The sequence below is a fragment of the Callorhinus ursinus genome, unplaced genomic scaffold (assembly GCF_003265705.2).
Source record: "Callorhinus ursinus isolate GAN/ISIS: 27379988/994484 unplaced genomic scaffold, GSC_fseal_2.0 scaffold306, whole genome shotgun sequence".
NCBI lineage: Eukaryota > Metazoa > Chordata > Mammalia > Carnivora > Otariidae > Callorhinus > Callorhinus ursinus.
This window is the reverse complement of record NW_027397361.1, coordinates 2893-19942: the sequence shown is the minus strand read 5'-3', so window position 1 is coordinate 19942 and position 17050 is coordinate 2893. Positions and strand designations below refer to the sequence as shown.

The 17050-nt window shown below is 41.8% G+C and overlaps 1 protein-coding gene and 1 long non-coding RNA gene across 2 annotated transcripts; both read left to right on the top strand.

Moving 5' to 3' along the window:
• Positions 1-269: 269 nt before the first annotated feature.
• On the top strand, positions 270-12735 carry LOC112819116 (E3 ubiquitin-protein ligase TRIM22-like). Its single transcript, XM_025866148.2, has 8 exons — positions 270-373; positions 3544-4037; positions 4613-4708; positions 5352-5582; positions 8983-9005; positions 10219-10319; positions 10619-10645; positions 10904-12735. The coding sequence occupies exons 1-8, from the start codon at positions 346-348 to the stop codon at positions 11497-11499; spliced, it is 1596 nt and encodes a 531-aa protein (XP_025721933.1). The 5' UTR covers positions 270-345; the 3' UTR covers positions 11500-12735.
• Positions 6992-8017, top strand: LOC141372012 (uncharacterized). Its single transcript, XR_012377365.1, has 2 exons — positions 6992-7636; positions 7841-8017. It is a non-coding gene; the product is annotated as an uncharacterized lncRNA (long non-coding RNA).
• Positions 12736-17050: the final 4315 nt, after the last annotated feature.

Sequence of the window (17050 nt, the reverse complement as noted above, 5' to 3'; positions counted from 1 at the left end):
CTAGGATTGAATTGAAATGCTGAGGATTCCGGCTGTATCATTGTACTTCACATTTTTTCTTACACAAACATTCTTGCCAGAGTAAGGCAGGGCAGGAATAAAAATGTAGTGACTGGGTGCCTAGCTGATACAAGTCCTAGTACATACCCTTTCCTGGCACCTTACTTGGTGCCCTCCCACTGTTATTGCTTTGTAAGTTTCCATTCTATTTCCTTTCTTTCATTTCCCCTCCTCAGATTTTCAGTTTCGTTTCTACCCAGTTCCTCTAGGGAAACTCCCTTGTGAAGACTAGTTTTCTGGCTTGGTGAGTGAATCTTGCCCATACCTACATCTGATCTCCACTGAATGAAGACTTCTGTACTTCAGCCTAAAGGTTTGTGGGGCAGTTTGTGAAGGAAAAGGGCAGGAAGTTTGGGAGGAAGAGATTGAATGTGTTTGGATGAGTTTAATTTGTGCTTCTGAAACTGCTCTGAATTCACCCAAGAGCCAGCTTGTATGTTTAATGCAGAAGAGAGGTGCATTGAGTCTGGGGGTGGCATGACCGCTGAAAAAGGGAGACTTAAGAACACTGAGAGCCTTGTTTGTTTCTTGGAGGGATCATTATTTCTCCAGACTGAATTACTCTCATCTGCTTTCTCTTCTGTAGTTTCTACTTTTCTACCTTGCCAACGAGAGCCAGAATAAGTTTTTTTTTTTTCAGATACAGAAAATCTCTTCCTCTTTTACTCCAACAAAGCCTATGAGATGGAGCTCTGTTTTCCCTCTTCATAAAAGCCCGAACTCCTGGACAGAGCCAGTAGAGATAAAGAGTCCTTATCTGGACTTGTGGGAGGGAAAGGGATCTTAGGGGTTGTGCCGGGCAGAAGACACTCTTGAAACTTACCCTTTTACTCTTTTTGTCCTGGTAACTACTGGGAAGCTGTCCAGAATCTTCCTGATAAATCACCAGACTTTTGGCCAGCCTGATGAAAGAGGCTGGATGATCAGACTGCTTGTCCATCTCTGCAGCTCCCCCATGGTCACTTGTCTCTCTGGAGCTCCAGCCACAGGGCATTTGTTCTCTTTTCTGTGTGCCCATGGCTTACTCTCACCTCAGCAGCACCCCATGGCACTCTGGTGTCTACTCTTGATTCAGAACTTGTCCTCCATCATCTTAGACACACCTTTCCATTGCTTTTTAAGCTCAACTCCTTACTGCATTTCCCCTGCACAGAGCTAAGGAAAGGAGTTGGTAATTTCTCAGAAATAACTCCACCTTAATCTCGCCTCAGGGACACCTTGTCCCTGATCTGTATGTTACATATTTTGATGTGTACTTTCGTTTCCTCTCACTTTTCAGAAGTCACTGGTCTGTGTCTTACATCTAGACAAGGTTCATATCCGGTTTATATTGTTTCCTCAGGGGGCTAGTACAGGGTCCAATGGATGGGAGAAAGTGGGTTTTGAAATTTAAAAAATATTTTGATTAAATTCACAAGAATAAAAGCATATAGCTATGAGGAGAGAATTGTATTAACACCTACTGAACATTCAGTAAATATTTAGCATCTATAAAAGATTATATTCTGGGTGAGTGAGAGAAAATAAACAAATAGCAAAAGAAAAATGCAGTATGAGAAAAGATGGAAACAAAGAAACAATAGCACTAAGAGACAAAAAGCCCACCACAAGGCTCTGTGTCTATGGTGTGCCCTGGTAAAGGGCTTTGCAATTTAAAATAGATTTCAGGTTAGGTCTCAGTGTGGGAAGGTGATTGTGAGCTGAGTTTTCAAGGAATGGATGGATTTAAGATGAATTTTTGCCCAGAGTGATCAAGGAACACGTAAGGCAAGCAGTAGGGGTTGGGGAGGGCTAGCAGCTAGACTGAGGGGATGAGGCAGTAGGAAAGGAGGTGTAAGGTGACCCTAACGCTACCGTGATAAAGACCGACTCAAACTGAATGGCATGGACTTGAGCAGAGGAATGGCAAGATTAATGGAAGCTTAAAAAAAGAAATCACTCTTGCTGGTGGTGTGAACAGTGATGAAAGCAGATTGTATGAGATGAATGACAGTATCAGGGAGACTGGTGGGGAAACTGTTCTAGAAATCCAGGTAAAAGACTCAGTTGGATGGGATCTAATTTGAAAAGACAGACAGGGATGAGCCTGCCATAGCCTTAGGGACATGGACTTCTATGACAAAATGACTGCTTTGAAAAAAGTTGACCTCAGAGCTTGAGCTCTCGGGGGACAGGGCCATTCATGTGGGGCAGATTAAACCCTGGACTCCACGGGGTGGTAGAAGAGGGAGCACTGAATGTAGAGAAATGCAGAGGAATTGCAACACTTCTGAGTTCCCCAGGTCTCTGGATGCCAAGAACGGGCCCTGCTTTCCTGCTGGCAGCTCCTGACCCAGGGAACAGAGGAAGTATCAAGGATGTTGTCTAAACTCCTCACAGGACTTTCTCTCCTTATTGTGGAGACACTTTCATTTTTCTCATCTAAACTGTGCAGACCTCTGTGCAGACCATCAGGATAGAGTGAGATAAGGAAACTTAGGATCTAGTTGGCCCTTACCCTACTGGAAACTCCTACATTTGTACCATCTCCAAGGGGAGCCTACATTTTGTCTCTGTGTCAGTCTGTCTGGTTTAGGTGGAGAGAGTTTCAGTGGTGTCACACTTCTTCAATGATAGAATAAAGAATAAATGAATAGAGGAAACATAAGCATTTATATTAGTTTTCTAGGGCTGCCATAAAAAACACATCACAAATGGTTGGCTTAAGTGAAATTTATTTTCTCCCAATTCTGGAGTCTAAAATTACAATGTCAAAGGTGTTGGTCGGGTTCGTCCTTCTGTGGGTGGTGATGGAAGATCTGTTCCCTGTCTCTGCTAGTTTCTGGAGCTTGCTGGCAATCTTTGGTGTTCCCTAGTTTGTAGATGCACCACCCTGATCTCAGCTTTTGTCTTCACTTGGCCTTCTCCATGTATGCATATCCATCTGTACATCTAAATTGACTCATTTTGTGAGGACACAGTCATGTTGATTTAAGGCGCATCAGAATGGCTTCATTTTAACTTGATCATCTGCAAAGACACTCTATTTCCATGTAAAGTTACATTTACACATACTAGGGGTTAGGACTTTGACCTCTTTTGGGGGAATATAATTTAACCTGTAATAGCACCCAATCTGTTTGAAACAGAACACACTTTATCTCTCTACCTATGACCTTTGTTCTATACAAAGTGTAGAGTCTTCTCTCCCATGACCAACAGATTCCTCATTGGAATTTATGTTTCTTGAGTATCTGTCATGTGTGTGATCCTATGTGTATATGAACCTGTTCTTTTCCACCCTAAAAACGCTCCTTTAGGTGCCCATCGATAGATGTTCTTGCTGTATGTCCGGGCCAAGGTAAAATCCCATCTACAAATACAAGACTCCCCAGAACCACCAAGCTGGCCTTCGTATCTCCATTTTCACACACCCATAGCAACGGGTATCCATCTAGTTCTTACAGCCTTTACCTCTGTTTGTCTTTGTTAAAATCCACGCAGTAATGGAGAGAGCTCTGAAAGAGGATCCTGAGAGCAAGAACAGCGTCAGTTGTCAGGACAGAAGAAGCCAGGGGAGCGCTGCAATGAATTTTCCAGCGCAGGTGAACGTACAGAGGGATGTGACCTGCCCCATCTGCCTGGATCTTCTGACAACGCCCCTGAGCCTGGACTGTGGCCACAGCTTCTGCCAAGCTTGCATCACTGCAAAAAGCAAGGAGTCAGGGGCCAACCAAAGAGGGGAAAAGAACTGCCCAGTGTGCCAGCGTAAATACCAGTTTTGGAATCTCCGACCTAATCAGCCCCTGGCCAACATAGTGAAGAAAGTCAGGGAGAACATGAGCCCACAGCAGAAAAATCTCTGTAAGCACCATGGAGAAAAACTCCTGATCTTCTGTAAGGAGGATGGGAAGGCCATTTGCCAGCACTGTGCCCAGTCTGTGGAGCACCGTGGTCATCAAATATTCTTCATGGAAAAGGTGGTCATGGAATGTCAGGTAGGCCCAAGGGTGAAGGTGGATGGGGCAGAAAGGTACCTCAAGTGAATCCTTCACTTTTTGAAACTACTTTCTTCCCTTGGTCATCATAGAACTGAGCTCTGCTATCTCTTTCTGTACCCTTTGCTCAGCTTCTGAGATTTAAAGGATATTTCTGTGCATTCTTTCATTTGATCAGAAATAAGTCTAGCCTACAAAGAGCAGTTGGATGAGTGGAGAAATGCTTCCCAAGATAAATTCTGATTGTGCCTTTGAGCAGAAGAAACCCTTCTGGGGAACACGGTTGGTTGGATGTGGGGAACATGTCACTGAGATGAAAGGACTTTCCTTGCGGCAGGATCAGTTCTTCCTCTAGGAAAAGAGATAATCAGGTTACTCTTGATCAAGGGATGGTAGCTTGCATCTCCCAGGGATACAGAGTACATTAATCTCTTCAGAATTTTGTCTACATCCTAGATTCTAATCACCAGTTTCATTTCTGTAACCTAGTCTCTTCTGAGATGAGTCTGTTTTCTTTCCTCTATCCAGGTGCTAAGAAAGCTCATAGCTTGACTCTGGTGATTCTTTTCTCACAGGAAAAGCTCCAGGCAGCTCTGAAGAAGCTGAGGAAGGAGCAGCTGAAAATGGAGGAGTTGGAAGCTGACATCAGGGAGGAGAAAGCTTCCTGGAAGGCAGGAAGAGATATTTCCTGAGGGAGTTCTGAAAAAGAAAACTGGGCAGCACCTCAGTCCAGTCACAAGGAGGCCCCTTCCTCTGCGAACTCAGAATTAAGGAGTTCAGGGGATTCTCAATTAGTCCTCATTTCATTCCTTCCCTGTTGGGGGTTGGGTGCCAGAGAGTACAAATATCACAAGTGAAACCAAATATTTGGAGGTGAAGGCATGGAGGAAAGCAATGTAAAAATGACTCATGAATCCCATGTCCCATATGCATCATCAACTTTGAGGCACTAACACTTGCAGAAAACACACTGAGAAAAGCCCAGCGTTCCCTACTTAGGAGCTGTGGGTGGAAAGGGCTTCCTATGCGGTGTGGCGTGATTATCCAGGACAGGTGTCTGCAATCCAAGCCTCATCCCGGTGTCACTTTGTGTCTCAGGGTGGGCCTTGTTAAAGTAGACTTTAATCTACTCCTTTGGGAGAAACTCAAGAGCAAATAGTGGGGAAATGACTTTCTCAGGAGTTGCTCACTGCCTGTTCCCTTCTCTTTGAGAAGTCCCTGAGGAAAATAGTTCTTGTCTTGGCTCCCAGGCCCAGACAATGTAGGCCCTTGGCCAGACAGACTGACTGCCTCTTTCTCTTCTCATCCCCAAAGAGTCATATGCAGACTGAGAGACAGAGGATTCCGAAAGGGTTTAATGAAATAAGAGGCACCCTGGACAGCGAGGAGAAGAGGGTGTTGCAAAAGCTGGAGGAAGACGAAGTGAATGTGCTGGATAACTTGGTAGTGGCCAAAGACCAGCTGGCCCGGCAGAAGCAGTGCTTGAGAGAGCTCATCTCAGACATCCAGCATCAGTTATGGGGGTCGTCAGCAGACAAAGTGCAGGTAAGTCTTGGGTTGGAGCTCCTACAGGTTGAGATTCTGGGGAAACACAGAGACAAAATTGCCTTCTCTGCTGGGTCCCTGCACTTTCTTCCCCCTGGTGACATTCAAGGCTCTTGGGGCCCTCAGTACCTCTTCTCTGTCATTTCGGGTATCCTACGGATAATTCAAATTATGAACGACAAGGGAAATGGCCATTGTTAGCAATTTATGAAAGGCAGTGCAAAAAATTTGGAGAGAAATTCTTCATAAGCTCCCATTATCTGCCATCTTGCATTTGTAAGGCATCTCTTCACTAAGTTTAGTCAACTAACACCAATCTCTGTTTATGTTTGATTTTCTTGTTGTGTTGAGTCCAGACTGTGCAATACCTGTGGATTTGATTTGCATTGCCTGAGTGTAGACCAATAATGTTTAGCATCTTTTCATGTGGTTTATTGGACATTTGTATATCTTCTTTGGAGAAACATCTCTTCAAATTCTTTCCCCATTTTTCCAATTAGGTTGTTTGCTTTTTGTTGTTGAGTTGTAGGAGTTTGTTGCATATTCTCTAGACTAATACCTTATCAGATATATGATTTGCAAATATCTTATCCCTTTCTGTGCATTGTCTCTTCGCTGTCTTCCTGGCGTCCTTTGATACACAGAAGTTTTTAACTTCTTTGTGGTCCAACTTAGTTATTTTTCTTTCATTCCCTGTGCTTTTTTGGGTCATATCCAAAAACTCATTACCAAATCCAGTATTGTGAAGATTTTTCTTTTTGTTCTCTTCTAACAGTGTTATACTTTTAGATCTTAAGTTTAGATCTTTAATTGATCTTAAATTATAATTTATATGTGAAATAAGTCATCCATGTTTAAAATGATTGTAACCATTGTATTATGTTGAGCCTTTTTGGGGGGAAATAATTTGTTAAAAAGGGTGAGGAGATGGTAGCCAGTGAAGGGGTGGGCTGTATGGGACATTTGTTTGTCCAACCTCAATTCCTTACCTTTTTTTGGTAACGACCTCTTCAATTACCCATTCAGGAACCATCCTTACCCTCAGTCCATGTAGTTGGTTAGGGTTTGTAAAATCAGCAGCATCAGGGAGGTACGTGTCTCTCAATTCTAAGTAAATCAGAATATCAGATTCCTATCCAATGATGCGGTAATTATTTTAAGATATGTGCACCTGACCCAGTTTAGGTCAATGATTTTTATGCCTTAGAATTTCACTATCATGACTAGAAAGAGAAGTTCTCTTTTTCAGCAAGTAATATATCAGGGATTATCATTTAAACCAGGAGATGTGAGTTGATTCCATACAGAGTCTAAGAAGAAAGTCAGTATTGCAGGTGGAAAATAGAATTTTGAGAACAGATTCTGATGACAAGCTTTTCATTTAAAAACTTAGCTATGTGGAGTGGTGGGGGGTGGGAGGGATGGGGTGGCTGGGTGATAGACATTGGGGAGGGTATGTGCTATGGTGAGCACTGTGAATTGTACAAGCCTGATGAATCACAGATCTGTACTTCTGAAACAAATAATGCAATATATGTTAAAGAAAAGAAGAAGAAGAAGATAGCAGGAGGGGAAGAATGAAGGGGACTAAGTCGGAGGGGGAGACAAACCATTAGAGAGGATGGACTCTGAAAAACAAACTGAGGGTTCTAGAGGGGAGGGGGGTGGGGCGATGGGTTAGCCTAGTGATGGGTATTAGAGAGGGCACATTCTGGGTGGAGCACTGGGTATTACGCACAAACAATGAATCATGGAACACTACATCAAGAACTAATGATGTAATGTATGGTGATTAACATAACAATAAAAAATTATTAAAAAAAAAACCCTAGCTATGACTCAAGTTACACCTGCCCTGGAATTTATTCTTTTTTCTTTTAAATTTAAACCAGTTTTAGTCATATACAATAACAACAAAAAAGCCTAATACAGAGAATAAAACTTTATCTGAGGATGTGGAGCCAACTGGTGGCCAAGTCATTGTTGGTATAAAAGGGGTTAGGCTGGAGAGAGGGAAACCAAATATATTGTTACATTTCTGTTCAAAAAATAAGGCAAGGGGCGCCTGGGTGGCTCAGTTGGTTAAGTGACTGCCTTCGGCTCAGGTCATGATCCTAGAGTCCCGGGATCGAGTCCCACATCGGGCTTCCTGCTCAGCGGGGAGTCTGCTTCTCCCTCTGACCCTCTTCCCTCTCGTGCTTTCTATCTCTCATTCTCTCTCTCTCAAATAAATAAATAAAATCTTTAAAAAAAGTAAGGCAAATAATGGCTCTACTGGGAATAAGAAGATGGCTAAAATATTTTGAGGATAGAGACTGGACTGACAATACAATATTGGAATTCAGAGTAGGTTATTATAGTTTCTAAAACAGTGACTTGAGCAGATATTGGTATCATTTTGGACAATGGAATGTAAATTGTTGGGAAATGGTAAGTTACATTTTAGACTTCCTCAGGTTCTGGCTCCTGTGGCTTATTTCATGCTTAAAAATTGGGGAGATTACCTGTAGGTAGTGTAGAGGAGGTATATAGAATGAGTAGAGGGAAGCCAGAGAAATATTTGTTTGAAGTTCTTGTTTACTTGTTCCTGCAGCAAAAGAAAGTATACTTTTTGAAAACTATTATTATTGATTATTCATATTTGACTTTCCAGAGCCTGGAATGATGTCTGGCAAATATGGTTTTCACTTTTATTTGTCTCTAGAATAAATAAAAGGATAATGAATTAATGAGGTCTTCTCATGAACATATTTTTTTAAATGTCAACTCTCTTATCTTCTTTTTATTTTTTTATTTTTTTTAAGATTTTATTTATTTATTTATGAGAGACAGAGGGAGAGAGAGAGAGACGCAAAGGGAGAAGCAGGCTCCCAATACGGGACTCGATCCCAGGGCTCCGGGATCATGACCTGAGCCGAAGGCAAGACGCTTAACCATCTGAGCCACCCAGGCATCCTCTTATCACCTTTTAAATATATCCCATCTCCAAATACTGGAAATCGCCTTTCTAACATAATCACATGAGTCCTTGGGATGGTTGATCTTGGTCTTATCTCTACATTTTGTCCTCCATACACTGATAATCTCCTTATTCACATCATACCAAGGGGCTTTAGCGGTCTAAGGTGAATAAAACCTTTTAAGGTAGGAGGGCTTATAACTCCTTGGAGGGTTGCCAGACAAAATACAGGATGCATAATTAAATTTTAAATTCAGATAAACGATAAATTGTTTTGTTTTTTTTTAGTAGAAGCATATCCTGGTATCTTAAATATTATAGGAAGCATAGTTAAACTAAAGCATATTTGTTATTTACCTAAAATTAAATTTTAACGAGCCATTTTTATTTTCTAAATATGGCAATCCTATACTTGACTCATGTTTTCTCTCTTCTCCCCAGGATATGATTAATGTCATGAAAAGGTAAGTGTGGGAAACCAGGTATGGTCCTTTTTTATGTGAGGACAGAATTATAGCCATGATGACTTATCTTGGGATCAATCAAAATTAAAAAAAAGAAAAACACAGAGCTGGGGAATTTGGGAATGACATCATTTCAAATTTTTGATCAAAGATGAAGGCTTTCAATGGAATTTGGGTGGTGGGAGGTCACAGAGCGAGGGCCAATAAGACCATGATTTCACTCATTCTGGTCAAACTTCAGTCTCTGCCTCAGTTTGTTTCCATATTTCATAGGTGCCTATCTTATTTCAGAGAAGACACTGTCTTCCATCTGCCAGGCCCCCAAATGTTCCACAAGGACAGGTCCTTTGCATTTATTTTCTTCCTGATGTTAGAAGAAACAAGGTCTTTCTAGTGGTTTTATTCGGACTTCCAAAAAAAAAAAAAAAAGTCTCCAGTTTTGGGGAATAGTGGCTTTCATCCTGGTACCAATAATTGATCTCATCTTGCTTACACACTTTAGCATCTTGTAGAAAATATGGTCTTCCTGTGTCTAAAGTTGCCTACCTTGGCAGTATAAGGTCTTCCCAAACACATGAAATTCAGACCACTATTAATTTGGTGTCATAACTTCTCCTTTTCCAGATGTTTGTGATGTTTCCCCAGACAATATAACCTTAAATATTAATATCTGGACTTCTGTACTGGGATAAGAGGCTTTAGAGATCCTTCAGACTTTTAATACAGGAGCTCCATACTTGATAACCTAAATCCTTCAGGAGCCGGGCTCTGGAGCTTCTTTACTGATCACCTGCCTGGGAACTCACATCTGCGGCCTGTCCCAGGGGGAACCACTAAGATGGCAGTGACTCCTTCACATATCAAATACTTTTTTTAGAGGTATCAAATACCTTTTAAAGGCACCATTATTTAATCTAGTTTTATTATTTTTAAGGACTAGAGTATGCAGTTAATTTTTCCATTTTAGAATGAAGAACATGAGCTTCTTTGAGGTGAAGATCTTCTGAAGGTCACACAGAGGGTAAATGGAAAGGTAGATATGAGCATATTTCTTCCGGTTGCAGCATCAGTGCTCATTCCATCCGGCCCCCCTCCTCAGTATCTCCGGTGGAGAGCATTCAAGTGAATCAGTGGAGTGAAAAGGAAGGGAAACAGTGGTCTTGCAGAGACACAAGGTCAGAAGTGTGGGGTGATCAATCTTTGTCTTCTCTAGGAGTGAGAGCTGGACTTTCAAGAAGCCAAACATTGTTTCCAAGAAACTGAAGAGTACATACTTAATTCCAGATTTGAGTGGGATGCTGCAAGTGTTTAAAGGTAAGGAGAGTCAGAGGAAGGTTGTGGGTGTGGAATTCTTGTAGTATCAGGGCAAAATGGGAGAGAGGATGTTGTTTGTAGACGAGAGAAGATCTAGGCTTGACAAGGAGAGCTAGATTTCTAATGCTGAAGGTGTGATCAGACCTAAGGGGGAATGGTCAAGGTGTCTGGTTCATCATCTCATTCCCCAGTTCATAGCCTCACAGGACTCCCCTCCCTCTCCCCATTCTAGTGAGAAGATAGGTATCAGTGTTTACTCCTTGCTTCTAACAACATCATTGAAACTTTTGTCATTTCAGAGCTGACAGAGGTCCGACGCTACTGGGGTAAGAAGGAGTTACAGGTTCTTCAAATCACCATATTCTGATCCCTTTTTAGACGTTGTGGTTACTGTCAGGTCCTATGATCTTAGCTTCATGTGTTCCTCCCCAAACACGCATGCCTACAACAGTTCTTAAGTGTCCTACTCATCTCTCACCCATCAACATAAGTTCCTCCCAGTCAATTCCTGATATTCCACCTCCTGATGTCACAAGACACACCTACTCTGTAACCATCACCTGACCCTGTCATTTTTCCTACAGTGGACGTGATGCTGAAGCCAGTCAATGCTATTTCGAATATTGCCCTTTCTGCTGATAAAAGACAAGTGAAAGCTGTGCACAACTTCTCGCTTAAAAATATATTTCTAAGCGATTTCTCTGGTTTTGATGTCTTGGGCTGCCAATGTTTCTCCTCAGGGAAGTATTACTGGGAAGTAGATGTGTCTGAGAAGATTGCCTGGATCCTCGGGGTGTACAGTAAAGCAAGAAACCTCAAGAGAAAAGGGAGCTCTGGGTTTGTTTTTGATCCAAATGTAAAACATTCAGATGTTTACTCTAGATACACACCTCAATTTGGTTACTGGGTTATTGGGTTACAGAATGGATCTGAGTATAAGGTCTTTGAGGAGTCTTCCACCTCTGATTCCAAGGTCTTGACTCTTTTCATGCCTGTTCCTCCTTGTCGTGTTGGGGTTTTCCTAGACCATGAAGCACGTATTGTCTCATTTTTCAATGTCACAAACCAGGGGTCACTCATCTACAAGTTTTCTAATTGTCAGTTTTCTCAGACCACTTACCCATATTTCAATCTTTGGAACTGTCAACACCCAATCACCCTGTGCACACCGACTTCCTGAACCTTCTTAGTCCCTCTCCTACTTCTGTGTAGCGCCCCTTGTCCTGGGGTTCATCTACACCTGAGCTCATCTGCACCATTCTGAACACATCTTCTTTCTTTTCTCCATCTTTCATTTTAGAATGTTTTTGGAATAGTCTGCTAGGACTGCTGTAACAAAGTCCCCCCAAACAAAGGCTAACAACAGAAATTTCTTGTCTCACAATTCTGGAGGCTGAAGTCTGAGAGCAAGGTGTCAGCAGAGTTTGTTTTCTGAAGGCTGTGAGGGAAGGGTCTATTCCTTGCCTTGCAGATGGCTGTCTTCTCTCAGTATCTATTCAAATCATCTTCCCACTTTGCATTTCTCTGTGCCTAAAAATCCCTTTTTCTAAGGACACCAGTCAGATTGGAAAAGGAGCCACCCTAATTCCATCATTTTAATTTAATCACCCCTCTAAAGACCCTATCTCCAAAAGGTCACATTCTCAAGTATTGGGGGTTAGGATGGTAACATATGAATTTGGGGGGAACACAAGTCAACTCCACAGTCTTTTACACATCCCTACCATGCAGTGAAAGCTTGATGTTTTCTTCCTAATATTTTGTTTTCATTGGGGGAGAATGCTTTATTTTTCCTTATTAGTTTTTGCTTAGTATTAGGAGAGACTGCCTATTTGCAAAGGGAACACATCTAATCCCTTCTATAGAAAGAGCAGTATTGCTGTACCTCCTCTGACATCGCTTTTCCTCGTTCCCTCTGCTGTTGAATGGAATTAACAAAGGGAAAGTTATCAATTCTATCTAAGTGCATAGGACATAGAACAATGCATAGGGATCTGTCACTAGGTACTGGATCCTTCAGAGTGGATTGCCTTATCAATGGCACCCCTTTATGTATCACAGAGTTAAAGCAGAAGCACATAAGTAAAATATTTATCAAGAGTAGATTTTTGGTGCTCAGAGTTTCTGAGGTCAAATCTTGTCTCATTACTTAAAAGCCGTGTAAACTTGAGCAACTGACTTAGCACCTCTTGGTCTCACTTTCCTAAAATAAAAATTGCTGTTAAAGATTGTACCTGTTTCCTAGGGTCACACTGAGAAACCAAATTTTATTAGATGGGAAGCACTTACCTAAGAGTCTTATTTGTAAGAATCAATATTTTTATTGCGGAAAAATTATAAGCTGTATCGATGAGAAACAATTTGTTTTGTTTTGGTTTGGTTTGGTTTTGCTTTAATAAAATGATAATTGACTCTACTGAAGTCTCATTTCGCAGATCCTAAAATCCCATGCAGACAGTATGGCTTTTCATGATGTGTCCTGCAGAGAAGGTCAGGTCTAGGCTCAGCTGTGCTTATGAGACACAGCCGTCCGGTGCTCAGCCCTCTTCCTTGTGGTGGAGCACCGGAGTATGCCCCTGCATTGACCACCCTCTGCACTCTCCCCCTTCTCCGCCTCCCCCTCCCCCCTCGGTCGCCCCCTTCTCCCCCTTCCCCTCCCCCTCCTCCCCATCCTTCTCCATCCTCTTCTCCTTTCCTTCTCCTTCTTTAAAGAATATGAAATGAGGGTGCCTGGGTGGCTCAGTCGTTAAGCGGCTGCCTTCGGCTCAGCTCATGATCCCAGGGTCCTGGGATCGAGCCCCGCATAGGGCTCCTTGCTCGGAGGGAAGCCTGCTTCTCCCTCTCCCAGTCCCCCCACTTGTGTTCCCTCTCTTGCTGTCTCTCTCTGTCAAATAAATAAATAAAATCTTTAAAAAAAATAAAGAATATGAAATGAAGAATGGAACTACCTAGGACAGTGAAGACACAGATTGTTCTTCGAGAAGCATGCATTATAAATTAGGGCAGGCTATGCCACTATACAAAATTTCAATCAAGATTTGTAGGACCTTAGAGAAAGATGGGTATCCTGGGCATGCTGGATAAAACTGAAAATGTCTGGCGTGGGGTCAATGTATATATCTTTACGTGTCTATCCATATGCACACACACATATCTGTACACATATGGGTATATATACATGTAACCATCTGTATAAATACATGTACATATATTAACATTATCTTGGTTAGTCTTTACAAATACCTTAAGAGGGAGATATTTATATCAGGCGATTAAAAGAATTTATAAACTAAAAAAAAAAGGAGTTTATAAACCATTAGAATTTTCTCCTATGGTCCCAAAGCTAGAGAGTGAGAGAGGCAGCTGTGTGTTACTCCAGAGCTGTGGCTCTCCTCTGCACCACACCACAGAGAGGGGAGCAGCCTGACTCCCAAGGGTGTGGGGAAGATGGGAGAGCCGGGACATGCTCCCTGCAAGGGGAAACCTGGTGCATCTTAGGGAAAACCTTAGGTGCCATGAAATGCAATTTCATCTGCTCAATCCACGTAGCCTAAATGAGACGGAAGTAGGTCATGACCCATAGGCATATTATGCCGTACTTCGTCATGGCCAGCGTTCTATTATAGATGACATGAAGAAAATATCCCACTTTTTAGTGTAGACGGTGAACATTGGAATTGGAGGATATAAGACTGGCCTCTGAAACAGATCAAATTTTGCATAATGATATAGTTCCTTTGCGGCCCCTACCAAATTAACTAAGTTCTATGGGATTCAATTTCTCATATATAAAATAAATAAAAATAATAAAACTTACCTGATGAGGATGCTGTGGGACTTTTAAATACTAGGAAATTGGAGATAACCTGCTGTTTTCTAGCACATAAGTACTGCCCCAGACTTGTGCCTATTAGTGTTTTTTATTGGTTTCTTTTCTGACTTGAAATAAATGATTTTAAGAAAAGCACATTCATTCATTCTAAAATAATTAACTTTGTTTTATTTTAAGAAATAGAATAATTTGAGTAAAGAATCAGTCTTTAAAACCCCTTTCTATCCAGTTCTAAAGTAAATATTACATTATTGTAAAAACAACTTCATTCTCATCATCCCCTATAATCATAAAGGCCTCTTCAACTTAACATACTAGATAAAATTGAATTCGTGTTCTCCTGCTGTCCAACAAACTACCACGAATTTAGTGGCAGCCTTAACTTTTAGGCTTAAAAGAACGCACAATTATTATCTCAGAGTTTCTGTGGATCAGGAGCCTGGACACAGTTTTGCTGGGTTCTCTCATTTAGCATCTCGCCGGGATGCGCACACGGTGTTGCCTAAGTTACGGGTGAGAGAGGGGTAGGGTCTGGATCTAAACTAACTTAGGTTTTTGGAGAATCCTTGCACTTTGCACTTGCAGGACTGAGACCCTCAGCTTCTACAGAGTGTCCAAAATTCCTCGCTCTGTGTGCCTGTCCATAGGAAGCTCATAAAGTGGCTGTTACTTCCTTCAAGGCAAGCAGGAGAGAGCACCTCTAGGGAGACAGCCTTAGATAACGTCACCTACCCACCGTAATGACAGCTCATCACCTTTGCCACATTCCATCAGCCATAAGGAATTCACAAATTCTGCCTTCTCTCTAGGGGAAGGGATTGCACAAAAGCATGAACACCAGGATTTGGGAATCACTGGGGGTCTCTTCGCCCAGAGGGGTTTGAAAACAGCTAGGGAGGCTGTTCCCCAGCCACTGCCCAGGGTGTCCTGCCAGGTGGGAACAGCCAATGGGCTTCTGGGAGCTGAGTGACTCTACACAGGCCCCTGGCCCTGATAGATACTCTGCAGTACAGGCAGATGTTGACACTTCAGGAAGAAAAAAAGAGTGTAGAGCCCTTTGGGATCCATTTGCCCAGCAGCCCTAAAAAGATGTTAGAGCCTTAATCAGATCCTCTTTGGAAGTAGGCAGTGTTGCTCCAGTTGGTAAGCAAGAACGGCAGTATGGCACCTTAGTACAAGCCCTGTCCTGGAGAGGGAATTGGTGGCCCCGACAGCAGCTGCTGCCCCAACAGACCACAAGCAGCAGCCACGTGCTTGCAGGCACAGCCAGGAAATCCTGCAGGAAGCTTGGGCTCAGCTCAAATCAGTCTGCCTGCACTGTGCCACGTCCTCTGCAGTCCCTCCCTGCGTCCCAATCCTGAGGGCCACCCCTGTGACTCATCCAGGGACCAGGGTTTCCTCTGGAGCCCGAGGTGGTGAGAGGGCCCTGCCACTTTTGCCCAGATGTGTCTGCTTTCAGATACAAACAAGACTGGGAGTTAAGTGGATGCCTCAAAGTCCTAAGCCCCTCCCCCTCTGCCTTGCCTCTCAGGATGATGCACCCTCCCCTCCCCCAGCCCACTCCTCTGTTCTTGTGACTCTCATCTAGTCTGTCTGGGGTGGTAAGTGTGGCTTTATTTTTTTCCTGAGTGGTGCTTTGCCACTAAGACCCTACAGGTACGTCCCCAGACTCCTAAGTATTTTCAGTTGCTTTTGAGAGTATTGGAAAGCAATAACCCATATCGTCTTCAAGGTATGGAGAAAAATTCTCATAGCAGATAAATAAATGTTATTTTTCTCTCTATCAAACATGCCATTATGCTGAGTGGTCATCTTCAACAAATTCATGCAATTTTACAATATTTATATTTAATGTGTAACATTATATATATATATATATTTGGTGTTTAATACAGTCTAGCAAAACTAGAATGAAGTGATGATACCTTACAAGTGGCACCTGGGCCCTCACAGATGTTTTCAGTGGCCCCAGGTCTTCCTGTTCACTAAGAACTTCATTTCATTTTGCACTGCTGATTCCAGAAATATCATAGTCTCCTTATCTCTGTCTACCTTCATTAGGTATAGTATAAGAAATTTTTAAACAAAACATTTCTATTTTTTCTCTCCTAATCTTTAGGCTATAAAAATAGTAGAGTTCTTGCTTATCTGATAAAATATCTTCATTTTGCCTTTTTTAAGAATATTTTCATTGCACACGGAATTGTAGACTCATATATAATTTTTTTTCCTTCAGTTTTTAAAAAATATCATACCACTGCCTTCTGGCCTCTGATGTCTCTAAATAGAGGCCAACAATCATCCCACTATATTTATTGTGCTGCTTCCTCTGGCTGCTGTCAAATTTTTCTCAGAACTTTGAATATAATGCTTAAAACTGATTTTCTTTGTATTTATTCCAATTAGGGTCTTTCATAAAATTAGGACCTTTTTGGTTATTATCCCTTTAAATATTTTTAGATATATACTGTTTTCCTTTACTTTTAATTCTGGAATCCCAATTAAATGTATATTATTCCTTTTATTTTATCCCACAAGTCTCTGAGACTCTGTTTTCTTTTTTCCCCTTCCATTTTGTAAATATGTTGTTCAAGTTGGATATTTTTTCCTCTTTATTGAGGTATAATGGACAAATAAAAATTGTATATATTTATTTAAGTTCTACAAAATAATGTTTTGAGATATGTATATATTGTGAAATGATGACCACAATCAAGCTAATTAATATATCTGTCACCTCAGAGTTACCTTTTTTGTGCGGTGAGAATACTTCAGATTTACTCTCTTAGCAAATTTCAAGTATACAATACAGTATTTTTTAAAATTTTTATTTATTTATTTTAGAAAGAGAGAGAGCACGTGAGTAGGGGGAGGGGCAAACGGGGACGGGGAGGGAGAA